The sequence below is a fragment of the Oncorhynchus masou genome, chromosome 15 (genome assembly GCF_036934945.1).
Source record: "Oncorhynchus masou masou isolate Uvic2021 chromosome 15, UVic_Omas_1.1, whole genome shotgun sequence".
NCBI lineage: Eukaryota > Metazoa > Chordata > Actinopteri > Salmoniformes > Salmonidae > Oncorhynchus > Oncorhynchus masou.
In genome coordinates this window covers 57354511-57371621 of record NC_088226.1, presented here as the reverse complement: position 1 = coordinate 57371621, position 17111 = coordinate 57354511, and the positions used below count along the sequence as shown (strand labels likewise).

The following is a 17111-nucleotide window of genomic DNA, read 5'->3' as shown; positions in this document are numbered from 1 at the left end:
GCTGTTTCTCCACTCCTGTCAGCCCAGTGTAGGATTCAAAGCATTCACCAATAATATCTCAAAATACTGAAATAAAGACCCATAAATACACCACCCAACCCACACTCGTGCATCTGAACACATACTAGCCCATCCCTTGGTCTGGGTTGCCTTGGTTGGTTCACTACCTTTTTCCTCTTACTTTAGGTTAACTGTTCTGCCACACTCTGGCTCCTTATCCCAATATGTCACCTTTAACATGCCCTCTGGTCTCCACTCTGGCTTCTTATCCCAATATGTCACCTTTAACATGCCCTCTGGTCCCCACTCTGGCTCCTTATCTCAATATGTCACCTTTAACATGCCCTCTGGTCTCCACTCTGGCTCCTTATCCCAATATGTCACCTTTAACATGCCCTCTGGTCCCCACTCTGGCTCCTTATCCCAATACGTTACCTTTAACATGCCCTCTGGTCCCCATTCTGGCTCCTTATCACAATGTCACCTTTAACATGCCCTCTGGTCCCCATTCTGGCTCCTTATCACAATGTCACCTTTAACATGCCCTCTGGTCCCCACTCTGGCTCCTTATCCCAATATGTCACCTTTAACATGCCCTCTGGTCCCCACTCTGGCTCCTTATCCCAATACGTTACCTTTAACATGCCCTCTGGTCCCCATTCTGGCTCCTTATCACAATGTCACCTTTAACATGCCCTCTGGTCCCCATTCTGGCTCCTTATCACAATGTCACCTTTAACATGCCCTCTGGTCCCCACTCTGGCTCCTTATCCCAATATGTCACCTTTAACATGCCCTCTGGTCTCCACTCTGGCTCCTTATCCCAATATGTCACCTTTAACATGCCCTCTGGTCTCCACTCTGGCTCCTTATCCCAATATGTCACCTTTAACATGCCCTCTGGTCCCCACTCTGGCTCCTTATCCCAATATGTCACCTTTAACATGCCCTCTGATCCCCATTCTGGCTCCTTATCTCAATATGTCACCTTAACATGCCCTCTGGTCCCCACTCTGGCTCCTTATCTCAATATGTCACCTTTAACATGCCCTCTGGTCCCCACTCTGGCTCCTTATCCCAATATGTCACCTTTAACATGCCCTCTGGTCCCCACTCTGGCTCCTTATCTCAATATGTCACCTTAACATGCCCTCTGGTCCCCACTCTGGCTCCTTATCCCAATATGTCACCTTAACATGCCCTCTATGGGACCACTTTGGTTCTTTAGTGTTTATAGTGTTTCATCCCCAGTCTGGAGGCATAGGGGAACAATTGTGCCACATTGATGTGAGTTGCAGTGTTGAAGTGTTAGTGTGTTCTGTGTGGCTGTGGCTCTTCTGCGTCCTCTTCGCCTCCGTGGCAGCCTGTTATTACCTCCTCCTCCTATGCTGTGCCGCAGTGTCAAGCAATGATGGGGGTAACATGTTACTTTAGTTACAGTCTGCTTGTGTGTCTGTGTATCTGACTGTGGTCCATGTGTCTAAAGTCCTACAGGCAGCAGTCACTATGCCTCCTCCGGGGAGCTGAGTCAAGGCAGCTCCCAGCTCAGTGAGGAGTTTGGCCCAGAGGTCCAGGGGAACATGAGGGGCTCTGTGGAGCTCTACGATGAGGACAACGCCTACCACTCCTGTCACTCCTCTGTCAGCTACGGCTGGGATCCCGACGCGACCGAGGAGGTGTACAGTGACGAGGGGGGCTACATCAAAGATGACGAGGAGGAGGGTGAGCTTTATGAGCCCGAAGATGGAGAGGGGGAGTATGACTATGAGAGAGAGGAGGAGGAGGAGGAGGAGATGGACAGCACGCTAAGCGAGGAGCTGCACTACTCCCCCTCCCCTACAAGCACGGCTTCCACGCTGGCCCCCAAGGCCTCCATTGCCAGGCCTCCTCTGGAGAAACAGGCCTCCCTGAGAGAGCAGCAGCCACATCCCCCCACCCTGGTTCCCTCTTCCCTGGCCCCCACCTCTCAAGCCCACTCAATGCTCCCTTTCCAGCCCCCTGTCACCACAGCCTCCACCAAGCCTACCTTCATCCCAATGATCCATCCATCCCTCATCCAGCCCCCTGCTCCAGATACCCAGCCCCCTGCTCCAGATACCCAGCCCCCTGCTCCAGATACCCAGCCCCCTGCTCCAGATACCCAGCCCCCTGCTCCAGATACCCAGCCCCCTGCTCCAGATACCCAGCCCCCTGCTCCAGATACCCAGCCTCCGGTGTTTGATGCCCTGGATGACATCCACCTAGACATCCAAGTGGAGGAGCCTCTGACTTTAGAGGAGGAGGTCCCTGTCGTAGAGAGCCTCCCAGCAGATGTCCCCCCAGAGAAGACCCCGGTCGTCAGGTGAAACCTCCTCTACTGCACGCTTAAAAAAAAACAGTTCCAAAGGGGTTCCATCTGGAACCAAAAGGGTTCTACCTGCAACCCAAAATGGTTCTACATGGAACCTAAAAGTTTCTACCTGGAATCAAACTGGTTCTACCTGGAACCTAAAAAGGTTCTTCAAAGGGTTATCCTATGGGGACAGCCATAGGATAACCCTTTTAGGTTCTAGATAGCACCTTTATTTGTCTGTGTAATGTAGCCAGAGCACCTTCTCATATTTTTTTTATTTTTTTTATTTCACCAGGTAGGCAAGTTGAGAACAAGTTCTCATTTACAATTGCGACCTGGTCACAATAAAGCAAAGCAGTTCGACACAAACAACAACACAGAGTTACACATGGAGTAAAACAAACATACAGTCAATAATACAGTAGAAAAATGAGTCTATATACAATGTGAGCAAAGGAGGTGAGATAAGGGAGGTAAAGGCAAAAAAAGGCCATGGTGGCAAAGTAAATACAATATAGCAAGTAAAACACTGGAATGGTTGATTTGCAGTGGAAGAATGTGTAGAAAGTAGAAATAAAAATAATGTGGTGCAAAGGAGCAAAATAAATAAATAAATAAATAAATACAGTAGGGGGAGAGGTAGTTGTTTGGGCTAAATTATAGATGGGCTATGTACAAGTGCAGTAATCTGTGAGCTGCTCTGACAGCTCGTGCTTAAAGCTAGTGAGGGGTATAAGTGTTTCCAGTTTCAGAGATTTTTGCAGTTCGTTCCAGTCATTGGCAGCAGAGAACTGGAAGGAGAGGCGGCCAAAGTAAGAATTGGTTTTGGGGGTTACCAGAGAGATATACCTGCTGGAGCGTGTGCTACAGGTGGGTGCTGCTACGGTGACCAGCGAGGTGAGATAAGGGGGGACTTTACCTAGCAGGGTCTTGTAGATGACCTGGAGCCAGTGGGTTTGGCAACGACTATGAAGCGAGGGCCAGCCAACGAGAGCGTACAGGTCGCAGTGGTGGGTAGTATATGGGGCTTTGGTGACAAAAGAGACGGCACTGTGATAGACTGCATCCAATTTAATGAGTAGGGTATTGGAGTCTATTTTGTAAATGACGTCGCCAAAGTCGAGGATCGGTAGGATGGTCATGTTTTACAAGGGTATGTTTGGCAGCATGAGTGAAGGAGGCTTTGTTGCGAAATAGGAAGCCAATTCTAGATTTAATACTATAACATGTATTCACTTCCCTACATCTTCTACCTATACACACTACATACTGTATACCCCACCTCTTCAAGGAATACCTAGGATAGGATAAGTAATCCTTCTCACCACCCCCCCTTAATGATTTAGATGCACTATTGTAAAGTGGCTGTTCCACTGGATGTCAGAAGGTGAATTCACCAATTTGTAAGTCGCTCTGGATAAGAGCGTCTGCTAAATGACTTAAATGTTAAATGTTAAACTGTACACACTACATATACGCTACATATACACACACTACATATATACTACATATACACACTACATACTGTATACACACTACATATACACACTACATACTGTATACATCCTGCATATACACTAAATACTGTATACAGACAACATATTTACTACTTATACACACAACATATACACTACATATACACAATATATATACACTACATACTATATACACACTACATATACACAATACATTATTCTACAGTTTTATTAGTATCCGTTACTAGCCACTACTGCCTATAAAAAAAGTTACATTATTTTCTAACATGTAAATATATTGAGCTCTGCTCTTGTAAATTCCTCTCCCAGCTATCAGAGGCCCATCATGGATCCTGGTCCAGACAGGGCTAGGGCCAACTGGCAACGGCTCTGCAGCAAGGTCCGACTACAGCTGCAGCAGGTGAGACTGTGTGTGTGTGCGTGTGTGTGTGTGTGTGTGTGTGTGTGTGTGTGCACGTGTGTGTGTGTGTGTGTGTGTGCACGTGGATGTGTATGGAAACCATGTAGCTGCTCTCTTTTTTTCTCGCCAGAATGCTGTCACTCCTTCATATGTCCCTGCCCTGAGGTTTCTCTTCTGACATCTTTGCCCTTTCAGCTTTCTTTCATTCACTTCTCAATCCTTTGGTGGTCTGTCATTCATGTCACATTCTCTTACTCTGTAAATTGTAATCCTGTTGTTCTTTTTGCCCGGCTTAATGTTGTTAAGATAATTTGTGTTTGTTTGATTTTGTGCCACTTCCGAAGCAATTTGAATGTTGTCCGTTCTGATTGGCCAGGGCTGGAGCCGACTGCCAGGTGGGTGTGTTTGTGGTTGGTCACGAGTGCTGCAAGTGATGATGACGTGAATGTCCGTGTTGTGTCATGCTCTAAACACACAGAGAGAAAAAGAGCACAGATACAATTACTGGAACGTCAGGGGCGGCAGGGTAGCCTAGTGGTTAGAGCGTTGGACTAGTAACCGGAAGGTTGCAAGTTCACACTCCCAAGCTGACACGGTACAAATCTGTCGTTCTGCCCCTGAACAAGGCAGTTAACCCACTATTCCTAGGCCGTCATTGAAAATAAGAATTTGATCTTAACTGACTTGCCTAGTTAAATAAAGGTCAAATAAAAAAATAAGGATCTGTCACAAATCCACTTTCAACCATGGCCTTCAAACACAAAGGCCTCCCGACTGACGTCAATGGATGGCGAAATCACCCCCGATAACGCTCTCTTGTCTCTCCTGTGTTTTATAGCTGACATTATGGTTTGTTTTTTCCCCCAATGAAACACATCTTTCTTGACTTTATAGTAACAAAGTGGGGTAGACTAGATAACAAACTGACTAGCCGTGTGTCACGACTCCATCGTTGTAACTAACATTTAGACAGCTAGGGGCAGAAAGCTAGGTGCAGACAGCTAGGGCAGACAGCTAGGGGCAGACAGCTGGGGGCAGACAGACAGCTAGGGGTGGACAGACAGCTAAGGGCAGACAGCTGGGGGCAGACAGCTGGGGACAGACAGACAGCTAGGGGCAAACAGATAGCTAGGGGCAGAAAGCTAGGGGCAGACAGACAGCTAGGGGCGGACAGACAGCTAGGGGCGGACAGACAGCTAGGGGCGGACAGACAGCTAGGGGTAGACAGATAGCTAGGTACAGACAGCTGGGGGCAGAAAGCTAGGTGCAGACAACTAGGGGCAGACAGCTAGGTGCAGAAAGCTGGGGTCAGACAGCTGGGGGCAGACAGACCGCTAGGGGCAGACAGACAACTAGGGGCAGAAAGCTAGGTGCAGACAGCTAGGGCAGACAGACAGCTAGGGGCAGACAGACAGCTAGGGGCAGACAGCTAGGGGCAGACAGCTAGGGGCAGACAGCTAGGTGCAGACAGCTAGGTGCAGACCGCTAGGTGCAGACCGCTAGGTGCAGACCGCTAGGTGCAGACAGCTAGGGGCAGACAGACAGCTAGGTGCAGACAGACAGCTAGGGGCAGACAGACAGCTAGGGGCAGACAGACAGCTAGGGGCAGACAGACAGCTAGGGGCAGACAAACAGCTAGGGGCAGACTGCTAGGTGCAGACTGCTAGGGGCAGATAGACAGCTAGGGGCAGACAGCTAGGGGCAGACAGCTAGGGGCAGACAGCTGGGTTCAGACAGACAGCTAGGGGCAGACAGCTAGGTGCAGACAGCTAGGGGTAGACAGCTAGGGGTGGACAGACACCTAGGGGCAGACAGACAGCTAGGGGTGGACAGATAGCTAGGGGCGAACAGCTAGGGGCAGACAGCTACAGACAGCTAGTGGTGTGATGTAGTAGACCTAATAAAACAATTTCCAGGGGTACTATGTGCCAATCATTCCTCCACCTGTCTCCCCCCTCTCTCCACAGGCTCGGGGGGAGTCCGTTGGGATTTGCTCCCTGTTGCTATCAGCAGGGTAAGTGCCTGTCACTATCACACCAATGTACATGATAATAGCTGTATAATGATGGCCTAATGATGGCGCCGACGGATGATTGCGCCAATGGAGATGGCAGCATTGCGACTAGCTCTTAAGCAACTCTGCACTATTTTGATTGTTTTGGTCACGTGGACTGGGATATGTTCAGAGTAGCTTCAGAAAAGAATATTGACACAAGTACTGATACGGTGAAAGAGTTTATCAGGAGGTGCATAGGAGATGCTGTACCCACTGTGACTATTAAAACCTTCCCCAACCAGAAACCATGGATAGATGGGAGCATTCGCGCAAAACTGATCCATTCCTTACTTAGATTTACGTTTATTTTGGGTATATGTTGGGAAGCTGTTCGATATAAATGCACTGTCAGAACTAGAAGCACAAGCATTTCTCTACACCCGCAATAATATCTGCTAGACACGTGTATATGACCAATAAAATGTGATTTGATTTGTTTTGATAATAGTTGTGTTAGTTGTATTATTTGTGTCGTTGTATTCTACATTTGTGTGACTGCCCTTGTCTATCAGTGTTTTGTTACTTGTCATGTTGTGTGCTTTTTCATGGACCCCAGGAAGAATAGCTGCTGCTTCGGCAAAAGCTAATAGGGATCAGAATAAACAAATAAACCAATATTAATCCAATCAAATGGTATTTGTCACATGCTCCAAATACATGAATACGTGAAAAACGTACTTTTATAAGTCCGTAACCCTACAATGCAATAAAAAAAGAGTTAAGAAAATATTTACTAAATAAACTCAAGTAAAAAGAAAGTAACACAATAAAATAACAATAACGAGGCTATATACAGGGGTTACCAGTACTGAGTCAATGTGCGGGGGTACAGGTTAGTCGATGTAATTGAGGTAATATGTACATATACTGCAGGTAGGGGTAAAGTGACTATGTATAGATAGCAGAGAGAACAGTCTATGACTAGTGTGGCTGGAGTCTTCCTCTGACACCGCCTGGTATAGAGGTCCTGGATGGTAGGATGCTTGGCCCCAGTGATGTACTGGGGCATCCACATTACCCTCTCTAGCGCCTTGCGGTCGGATGCCAAGCAGTTGCCATACCAGGCGGTGATGCAACCAGTCAAAATGCTCTCAATGGCGCAGCTGTAGAACTTTTTGAAGATCTGACGACCCATTCTACATCTTTTCAGTCTCGAGGGGGAATAGGCATTGTTGTGCCCTCTTCACGACTGTGTAGGTGTGGGTGGACCATGATCATTCCTTAGGGATGTGGATACTTAGGAATTTGAAGCTCTCGACCTGCTCCACTACAGCCCCATCGATGTGAACGGAGGCGTGCTCTGCCCTCGTTTTCCTGTAGTCCACGATCATCTCCTTTGTCTTGATCACGTTAAGGGAGAGGTTGTTGTCCTGGCACCATACTGCCAGTTGTCTGACCTCCTCCCTATAGGCTGTCTCATTGTTGTCAGTGATCAGGCCTACCACCGTTGTGTTGTCTGCAAACTTAATGATGGTGTTGGAGTCATGTTTGGCCATGGAGACATGGGTGAACAGGGAGTAGAGGAGGGGACTAAGCTCGCACCCCTGATGGGCCCCCGTGTTGAGGATCAGCATATCAGATGTTTTGTAGCCTACCCTTACCACCTAGGAGTCGCCCGTCAGGAAGTCCAGGATCCATTTGCAGAGAGAGGTGTTTAGTCCCATGGTCCTTAGCTTAGTGATGAGCTACAAAGCTTCACAACATGGAATAATACAGAACTGCATGCCATTTTGAGCAAACAGTTAAAGTTAAGTTGGTCCCAGATCTGTTAGGGAAAGGGGGTTACCTAGTCAGTTGTACAACTGAATGCATTCAACTGAAATGTGTCTTCCGCATTTAACCCAACCCCTCTGAGTCAGAGAGGTGCGGGGGGCTGCCATAATTGATATAGGTTAACTGCCTTGTTCAAGGACAGGACAACAGGTTTTTACCTTATCAGCTCAGTGATTCAATCCAGCAACCTTTCGGTTATTGGCACAACACTCTAAACACTAGGATACCTGCGTTGCCTATGGTCATTGTCATACAAACATGGCTATACAGCCGAAACGGATCTGGGACCAAGTTAGAGGATCTATTTCTCTAATTTCCAGTGTGTCTATGTGTGACTCACCACCTGGATTCGGTCTTATGTAGCAACATTTAAATTATGTTTTTTACATTGGATAAAAGTAGAGACTTGGAGCTAATTCTGGAGTAATTCTGCTTTGAAAGTTGTGCATATACATAATGTTAGCTAGCGAGCCAGCCAGCTAACATTAGCTAGCAAACAGTACACTTTAATTTGACATTAGGTTTATGCAGTTTTCCAACACGATTACCTAGACATACTGACAAGCTCCAATAGACAGACTCGTGCTATATGGCAGACCAATCCAAACGCATCTCTCGGCATGTCCAGTCCAATCATTATCTCAGCCAATCATGGCTAGCGGGAAGGTTGCTCACTCTTTCTGTGGCTAAACCAACTAGGCTCGTAATTTAACAATTTTATTTGTATTTACAGATGGCATACAAGCTTGATATTAAAGGCACATGAAAGTTCACATGTTCGAGACTAGTTGAGATGGAGTTTTTGCCAAAAACGCATTTTGATTAAAAAAAAAAATAATTTTAAAGTTCAAACCGCTCTCCTGTGAAGTCGTGACTTGCAACATGCGCCTAGTTTCCTGAATCGGGTCACGTATGTCAGTGGTGGTGGTGAATGTTGTGGTGATGAGGATGTTGTGGTGATGAGGATGTTGTGGTAATGAGGATTTTGTGGGGATGAGGATGTTGTGATAACAAGAGTGCTGTGTTTGTGTGGTTTCTCCCCATGCAGGGTGGGTGGTGCGCTGAATAGCATCGACAGCATGCCGGACCTCCGCAAGAGGAAAGCCATGCCTCTGGTCAGGGACCTGGTCAGTGTAAGTTCTGACCATATACTAAATATATTTGACTCGATATTTTCTCTCTCTATCTCAATTTCAATTTCAATTTCAATTCAAGGGGCTTTATTGGCATGGGAAACATACAGTGCCTTGCGAAAGTATTCGGCCCCCTTGAACTTTGCAACCTTTTGCCACATTTCAGGCTTCAAACATAAGGATATAAAACTGTATTTTTTTGTGAAGAATCAACAGCAAGTGGGACACAATCATGAAGTGGAACGACATTTATTGGGTATTTCAAACTTTTTTAACAAATCAAAAACTGAAAAATTGGGCTTGCAAAATTATTCAGCCCCCTTAAGTTAATACTTTGCAGCGCCACCTTTTGCTGCGATTACAGCTGTAAGTCGCTTGGGGTATGTCTCTATCAGTTTTGCACATCGAGAGACTGAAATTTTTTCCCATTCCTCCTTGCAAAACAGCTCGAGCTCAGTGAGGTTGGATGGAGAGCATTTGTGAACAGCAATTTTCAGTTCTTTCCACAGATTCTCGATTGGATTCAGGTCTGGACTTTGACTTGGCCATTCTAACTGGATATGTTTATTTTTGAACCATTCCATTGTAGATTTTGCTTTATGTTTTGGATCATTGTCTTGTTGGAAGACAAATCTCCGTCCCAATCTCAGGTCTTTTGCAGACTCCATCAGGTTTTCTTCCAGAATGGTCCTGTATTTGGCTCCATCCATCTTCCCATCAATTTTAACCATCTTCCCTGTCCCTGCTGGCCCAAACCATGATGCTGCCACCACCATGTTTGACAGTGGGTATGGGTGATGAGCTGTGTTGCTTTTACGCCAAACATAATGTTTTGCATTGTTGCCAAAAAGTTCAATTTTGGTTTCATCTGACCAGAGCACCTTCTTACACATGTTTGGTGTGTCTCCCAGGTGGCTTGTGGCAAACTTTAAACGACACTTTTTATGGATATCTTTAAGAAATGGCTTTCTTCTTGCCACTCTTCCATAAAGGCCAGATTTGTGCAATATACGACTGATTGTCGTCCTATGGACAGAGTCTCCCACCTCAGCTGTAGATCTCTGCAGTTCATCCAGAGTGATCATGGGCCTCTTGGCTGCATCTCTGATCAGTCTTCTCCTTGTATGAGCTGAAAGTTTAGAGGGACGGCCAGGTCTTGGTAGATTTGCAGTGGTCTGATACTCATTCCATTTCAATATTATCGCTTGCACAGTGCTCCTTGGGATGTTTAAAGCTTGGGAAATCTTTTTGTATCCAAATCCGGCTTTAAACTTCTTCACAACAGTATCTCGGACCTGCCTGGTGTGTTCCTTGTTCTTCATGATGCTCTCTGCGCTTTTAACGGACCTCTGAGACTATCACAGTGCAGGTGCATTTATACGGAGACTTGATTACACACAGGTGGATTGTATTTATCATCATTAGTCATTTAGGTCAACATTGGATCATTCAGAGATCCTCACTGAACTTCTGGAGAGAGTTTGCTGCACTGAAAGTAAAGGGGCTGAATAAATTTGCACGCCCAATTTTTCAGTTTTTGATTTGTTAAAAAAGTTTGAAATATCCAATAAATGTCGTTCCACTTCATGATTGTGTCCCACTTGTTGTTGATTCTTCACAAAAAAATACAGTTTTATATCTTTATGTTTGAAGCCTGAAATGTGGCAAAAGGTCGCAAAGTTCAAGGGGGCCGAATACTTTCGCAAGGCACTGTATGTTTACATTGCCAAAGCAAATTAAATAGATAACAATAGTGAAATACACAATCAAAAATTAAAAGTAAACATTACCACAAAAGGGCCAATAATTAAACATGAATATAGATGATATTTACAATGGTGTTTGATCTTCACTGGTTGCCCTTTTCTTGTAGCAACGGCTCACAAATCTTGCTGCTGTGATTGGGTGAAACACTGTAGTATTTCACCCAATAGATATGGGAGTTTATCAAAATTGTATTTGTTTTCAAATTCTTTGTTGGTCTGTGTAATCTTTCCAATGTGTCAAGTAATTATCTTTTGTTTTCTCGTGATTTGTTTGGGTCTAAATGTGTCGCTGTCCTGGAGCTCTGAGAGGTCTGTTTGTGTTTGTGAACAGAGCCCCAGGACCAGCTTGCTTAGGGGTCTCTTCTCCAGGTTCCTTTTTCTATAGGTGATGGCTTTGTTATGGAAGGTTTGGGAATCGCTTTATTTTAGGTGGTTGTAGAATTTAATGGCTCTTTTCTGGATTTTGATAATTAGCGGGTATTGGCCTAATTCTGCTCTGCATGCATTATTTGGTGTTTTACTTTGAACATTGAGGATCATTTTGCAGAATTCCGCATGCAGAGTCTCAATTTGGTGTTTGTCCCATTTTGTGAGTTCTTGGATGGTGAGCGGACCCCAGACCTCACAACCATAAAGGGCAATGGGTTCTATAACTGATTCAAGTATTTTTAGCCAGATCCTAATAGGTATGTCGAATTGTATGTCCATTTTGATGGCATAGAAGGCCCTTCTTGCCTTGTCTCTCGTTCACAGCTTTATGGAAGTTACCTGTGGCGCTGATGTTTAGGCCGAGGTATGTATCGTTTTTTGTGTGCTCTAGGTCAACGTTGTGTAGATGGAATATGTATTTGTGGTCCTGGCAACTGGACATTTTTTGGAACACCATTATTTGTGTCTTACTGAGATTTACTGTCAGGGACCAGGTCAGACAGAATCTGTGCAGAAGATCTAGGTACTGCTGTAGGCCCTCCTTGGTTGGGAACAGATGCACCAGATCATCATCAAACAGTTGATATTTGACTTCTGACTCTAGTAGGATGAGGCTGGGTGCTGTAGACTGTTCTAGTGCACTCGCCAATTTGTTGATTTTTGAAGAGGGTGGATCTTAAGATGCATCCCTGTCTCACCCCCCGACCCTGTGGATAGAACTGTGTGTTTTTTGCACATTTTTAAGGCACACTTGTTGTTTGTGTGCTTAGATTTTAAAATGTTCTATGTTTTTCCCCCAACACCACTTTCCATCAATTTGTATAGCAGACCCTCATGCCAAATTGAGTCAAAATCTTTTTTAAATCAACAAAGCATGAGAAGACTTTGTTTTGGTTTGTTTGTTTGTCAATTAGAATCTGCGGCGTGAATACGTGGTCTGACATACGGTAATTTGGTAAAAATCCAATTTGACATTTGCTCAGTACATTGTTTTTGCTGAGGAAATGTACGAGTCTGTTGCTGTTCATGCACATCCCCCGGTATATCTCTGTCCATTGTCTGTTTTTTGCCTTTATTTTTATTTTTATTGGCCAGTCTGAGATATGACTTTTACTTTGCAACTCTGCCTAGAAGGCCAGCATCCCGGAGTCGCCTCTTCACTGTTGACATTGAGACTGGTGGAGCGGGTACTATTTTTATTTTATTTTATTATTATTTTTATTTATTTTTCTCCCCAATTTCGTGGTATCCAATTGTTAGTAGTTACTATCTTGTCGCATCGCTACAACTCCCGTACGGGCTCGGGAGAGACGAAGGTCGAAAGCCATGCGTCCTCCGAAACACAACCCAACCAAGCCGCACTGCTTCTTAACACAGCGCGCATCCAACCCAGAAGCCAGCTGCACCAATGTATCGGAGGAAACACCGTGCACCTGGTTGACCTGGTTAGCGCGCACTGCGCCCGGTCCGCCACAGGAGTTGCTGGTGCACGATGAGACAAGGATATCCACACCGGCCAAACCCTCCCTAACCCAGACGACGCTAGGCCAATTGTGCATCACCCCATGGACCTCCCGGTCGCGGCCTTAGACCACTGCACCACCCGGGAGGCCTCTTAGCGGGTACTATTTAATGAAGCTGCCAGTTGTTTCTCAAACTAGACACTCTAATGTACTTGTCCTCTTGCTCAGTTGTGCACCGGGGCCTCCCACTCCTCTTTCTATTCTGGTTAGAGACAGTTTGCGCTGTTCTGTGAAGGGAGTAGTACACATTTCTCACATGGACTAACCTTCATTTCCCAGAACAAGAATAGACTGATGAGTTTCAGAAGAAAGATCTTTGTTTCTGGCCATGTTGAGCCTGTAATCGAACCCACAAATGCTGATGCTCCAGATACTCAACTAGTCTAAAGAAGGCCAATTTTATTGCTTCTTTAATTAAGACAACAATTTTCATCTGTGCTAACATAATTGCAAAAGGGTTTTCTAATGATCAATTAGCCCTTTAAAATGATAAACTTGGATTAGCTAACACAACGTGCCATTGGAACACAGGAGTGATGGTTGCTGATAATGGGCCTCTGTACACCTATGTAGATATTCCATAAAAAATCTGCCGTTTCCAGCTACAATAAGCAATTTACAACATTAACAATGTCTACACTGTATTTCTGATCAATTTTATGTTATTTTAATGGACAAAAAAGTAGCTTTTCTTTAAAAAACAAGGACATTTCTAAGTGACCCCACACCTTTGAACGGTAGAGTAGTTGTCAAAGCGGGTGCTATAACTAGGCTATTATACTCACACTAAATAGGCGACCTAGCACTTATAGACGACCTAGCCCTTGTGCCATCCACCCTTGCCAATTTAACTGACTTCCAGGCTTTGAATTGAATAGCACTGACAAGCTGGAGGCCTGCTCAGCTCCACCGCGCACTTGAATGAAGAATTACCATACAGGACTAAATAGCTCAGTACTTTGTCTCTATGAATCCAGTTCACTGTCAGACTGTACAACCCACACACTTGCATGAGAATGAACACACACATGGAGATGCAGATACATATGCACACACACCAGCATTTCCATTAGCCATAATAGCCAGCTTTTGTCCGATTAAAAAAATAAAAATAGTGAAGATGAATAAAATTGGCACAGGCCAATTGTCCTGGGAGGAGAAGAAAAAATCCCATTGTGAAATAATGCTTTTTAGCCTATTCGTTGGTGGTCTGTTCGTGCTTATCGGTCTATAGCTTCATCTGCATAATTGTATGGAATTAAATTAGCGCGTATGTACAGTATATTCGTTCTGTATCTTATTTATCACACACAACCAGCATACAGATACAGAGCCCTTGCGTGGAAAATCTGTCAGAAAGCACAAGAGCTGCTGCCTGTGGTGCTTTCAAGACAACTGCGATACGAGGTCAAATCATGATGTCAGTGATCTTCAGGTCGGAAAGTCGGATCTTTAGAAAGAGGCCTGAATTCCCGAGTTGGAATTCCGAGTTGGATGACCGACCGTTCAAAACTATTTTTCCCAGTCGGAGCTCATTTAATCGCCAGTTCCCAGTTCTCCTGAAAACACTGAAGTCAGAAGTAAGAGATTTATGAGTTTCCAGTTGTTATGAACACTGCATCAAACAGCAAGGGCAGGAAGGCTTCATTAGCACACCACACACCACTTTGCAATGAGCTGGAGGCAGTATGCATTCTGAAAACGTTATACATAATTGTTTGAAACCTGAATGTTTTAATACAAATGAGGCATGTCTTGCATTGCTTCAAAGTAGCCTATTAGAGCGCTCTTTCTAAATTTTGAATATATATTTTAGCTAGAAATCCTACACCTGTAACTCTCTGGGTTTTAAATAGAGTATATCTTTTAACATCGCATATCATTGTTAAGGAAATTCAGAGTTTTCCACTTTGTTCCTAAGAGCTTTTGTCCTACACTCCAAAAGGGTTATTCGACTGTTCCCTCAAGATAACCCTTTTGCGTTCCAGGTAGAACCCTTTTAGGTTCCAGGTAGAACCATTTTAGGTTCCAGGTAGAACCCTTTAAGGCTCCATGTAGAACCCTCTGTGGAAAGGTTTATACATGGAACGAAAAAGGGTTCTCCTATGGTTACAGCTGAATAACTCTTTTAGGTTCTAGATAGCACAATGTTTTGGGTTGTTTACGTGGCACGTGATTAATAGGTCTAGATTTAAATTAATGGAAATGTCCTCCCTCCTTTCCCTCCACCCAGTATTCCATCAACAAAATGAATAACTCTCCCCTGACATAGTGATCTTTCTGTCTCATGATCGATCACTCTGTATCTGTTTTGAAATCCCCCCTATGCTATTGTCGCCATGTTTGTGACTGTGGCTCGAGTTGTTTGACATATGGCCCCTTTAACACTTGTTTCTCTTCCTGCTTCTTCCTTCCTCCATCTGTACTGCTAAAGGCTATGGTGAGTAACACCGTGACCGATTCCAAATGAAAAGAGAATGTTGTTAAGACAAGGGGAATAGCAATTTGTGTAGAGAAGCACTTCATTCCAGATACCAATTACCCCTGGTTTCTTGTATACACTTGGGGAGAATACAGCTGGATTGCTTTGTGACCTGTTGCCTTAATGAGATATGTTCAAATATGTTCAAGTAAGTAGCAAGAGAAATAGACTTCTTTCTTTGAGCAAAATCGAAGTTGTCACTTTGTTTTAAAAGTGCTTATTGAATGTATTTCAATCGCAGTATGTGCAAAACTACTATATATTAATCTAATCAGTCATGAATTCATTCCTTTCTTTCTGTTCCCTGCCTGGCCTACCTCAGTCCCTGGCTCAGAACTCCAGGAAGGCAGGGTTCACATCAGCTATGGCGTCCAGCACTCTCAATAACGAGGATCTGGTGCGTTTCTAGCTCTTTCTTTTCTCTACTCTCAGTATATCCAGATAGTGGACATTTCCCCTCTCTCCATGTAGTCATAGATTCCACTAATTCTTTGACTCTGTATATACGTCCTCTACGTTTCGATCTCTCGTAGAAGAGCCATGTGTACAAGAAGACCCTACAGGCTCTGATCTACCCCATCTCCTGCACCACACCCCATAACTTTGAGGTGTGGACGGCCACGACACCCACCTACTGCTATGAGTGTGAGGGGCTGCTGTGGGGCATCGCCCGCCAGGGCATGAGGTGCACCGAGTGCGGGGTCAAATGTCACGATAAGTGCCAGGACCTACTCAATGCTGACTGCCTGCAAAGTAAGTAGAGCCATGTTGAACTTTTCTCAGTGAGTGGTAAAGTTTTGTTCAGTTGGTGCTAAAACATAATATAATGATAAAACCTAACCTAACAACACCAACTGTGTGGGAGACTACAGACTGTAAGATGCTTTGGATAAGAGTGTTAAATAGCTGTCTGGCATTCTCCTTTGACTGTCATACTTCAGCCTATTCCCTCCTCTCTCATCTCTCCTACATCTCTCATCCCACTCCCCTTGTCCTCCTCCCTCCCATTATCTCACTCTGCAGTCTCAGGCACTCTCTATCTTTTATTTTTATTTAAAAAATGAATTTAAAAAAATGAAAAGCCATTTGTCTTTCCTTGAGATCCTCTCCCCCTTTCCAACTCTTCGTGAACGTTTCACAGGTCTGCAGATACTGCCTGAGCACTCATCGAGAAATCACACTATATACTATGTATGTTAATTGTAAGTTAATTGAAATGCATTCCAGGTGACTACCTCATGAAGCTGGTTGAGAGAATGCCAAGAGTGTGCAAACTTGTCATCAAGGCACAGGGTGGCTACTTTGAGGAATCTCTCAGTAGTAACACTTCTATGGTTACTACATGATTCCATATGTGTTATTTAATAGTTTGGATGTCTTCAATATTATTCTATAATGTAGAAAATAGCAAAAATAAAGAGTAGGTGTGTCCAAACTCATATTTTTTATTTTTAGGTAATTGATTCAGGGGCCTACAAAAGGGGGGCCGCTGGCCACATGCCACCAGTTGCCCATTCCTGCTGTAGAATAATACAGCATAAGACCTTATTTGTCATGTAACTCAATAAATCAAATCTGACCCTCATCTCGCTTGTCTACCCCAGGGGCAGCGGAAAAGAGTTCTAAGCATGGGGCAGAGGACAGAACCCAGAACATCATCATGGTTCTAAAAGACAGGATGAAAATCCGAGAGAGGAACAAGCCGGAGATCTTTGAGCTGA

The 17111-nt window shown here is 44.6% G+C and overlaps 1 protein-coding gene across 1 annotated transcript in view; it reads left to right on the top strand.

Annotated features, from left to right (window-relative positions):
* The window catches only part of LOC135556887 (protein unc-13 homolog A-like), a 75478-nt gene that overhangs the window by 20192 nt on the left and 38175 nt on the right, over positions 1 to 17111 (top strand). Inside the window, exons 11-19 of the mRNA XM_064990300.1 lie at positions 1487 to 2108; positions 2187 to 2341; positions 4138 to 4228; positions 6196 to 6242; positions 9106 to 9190; positions 15343 to 15348; positions 15713 to 15787; positions 15924 to 16143; positions 16995 to 17111. The exon at positions 16995 to 17111 is cut by the window's right edge and continues 111 nt beyond it. Coding sequence (XP_064846372.1) covers positions 1487 to 2108; positions 2187 to 2341; positions 4138 to 4228; positions 6196 to 6242; positions 9106 to 9190; positions 15343 to 15348; positions 15713 to 15787; positions 15924 to 16143; positions 16995 to 17111 — 1418 coding nt within the window. The remainder of the gene's footprint in view (positions 1 to 1486; positions 2109 to 2186; positions 2342 to 4137; positions 4229 to 6195; positions 6243 to 9105; positions 9191 to 15342; positions 15349 to 15712; positions 15788 to 15923; positions 16144 to 16994) is intronic.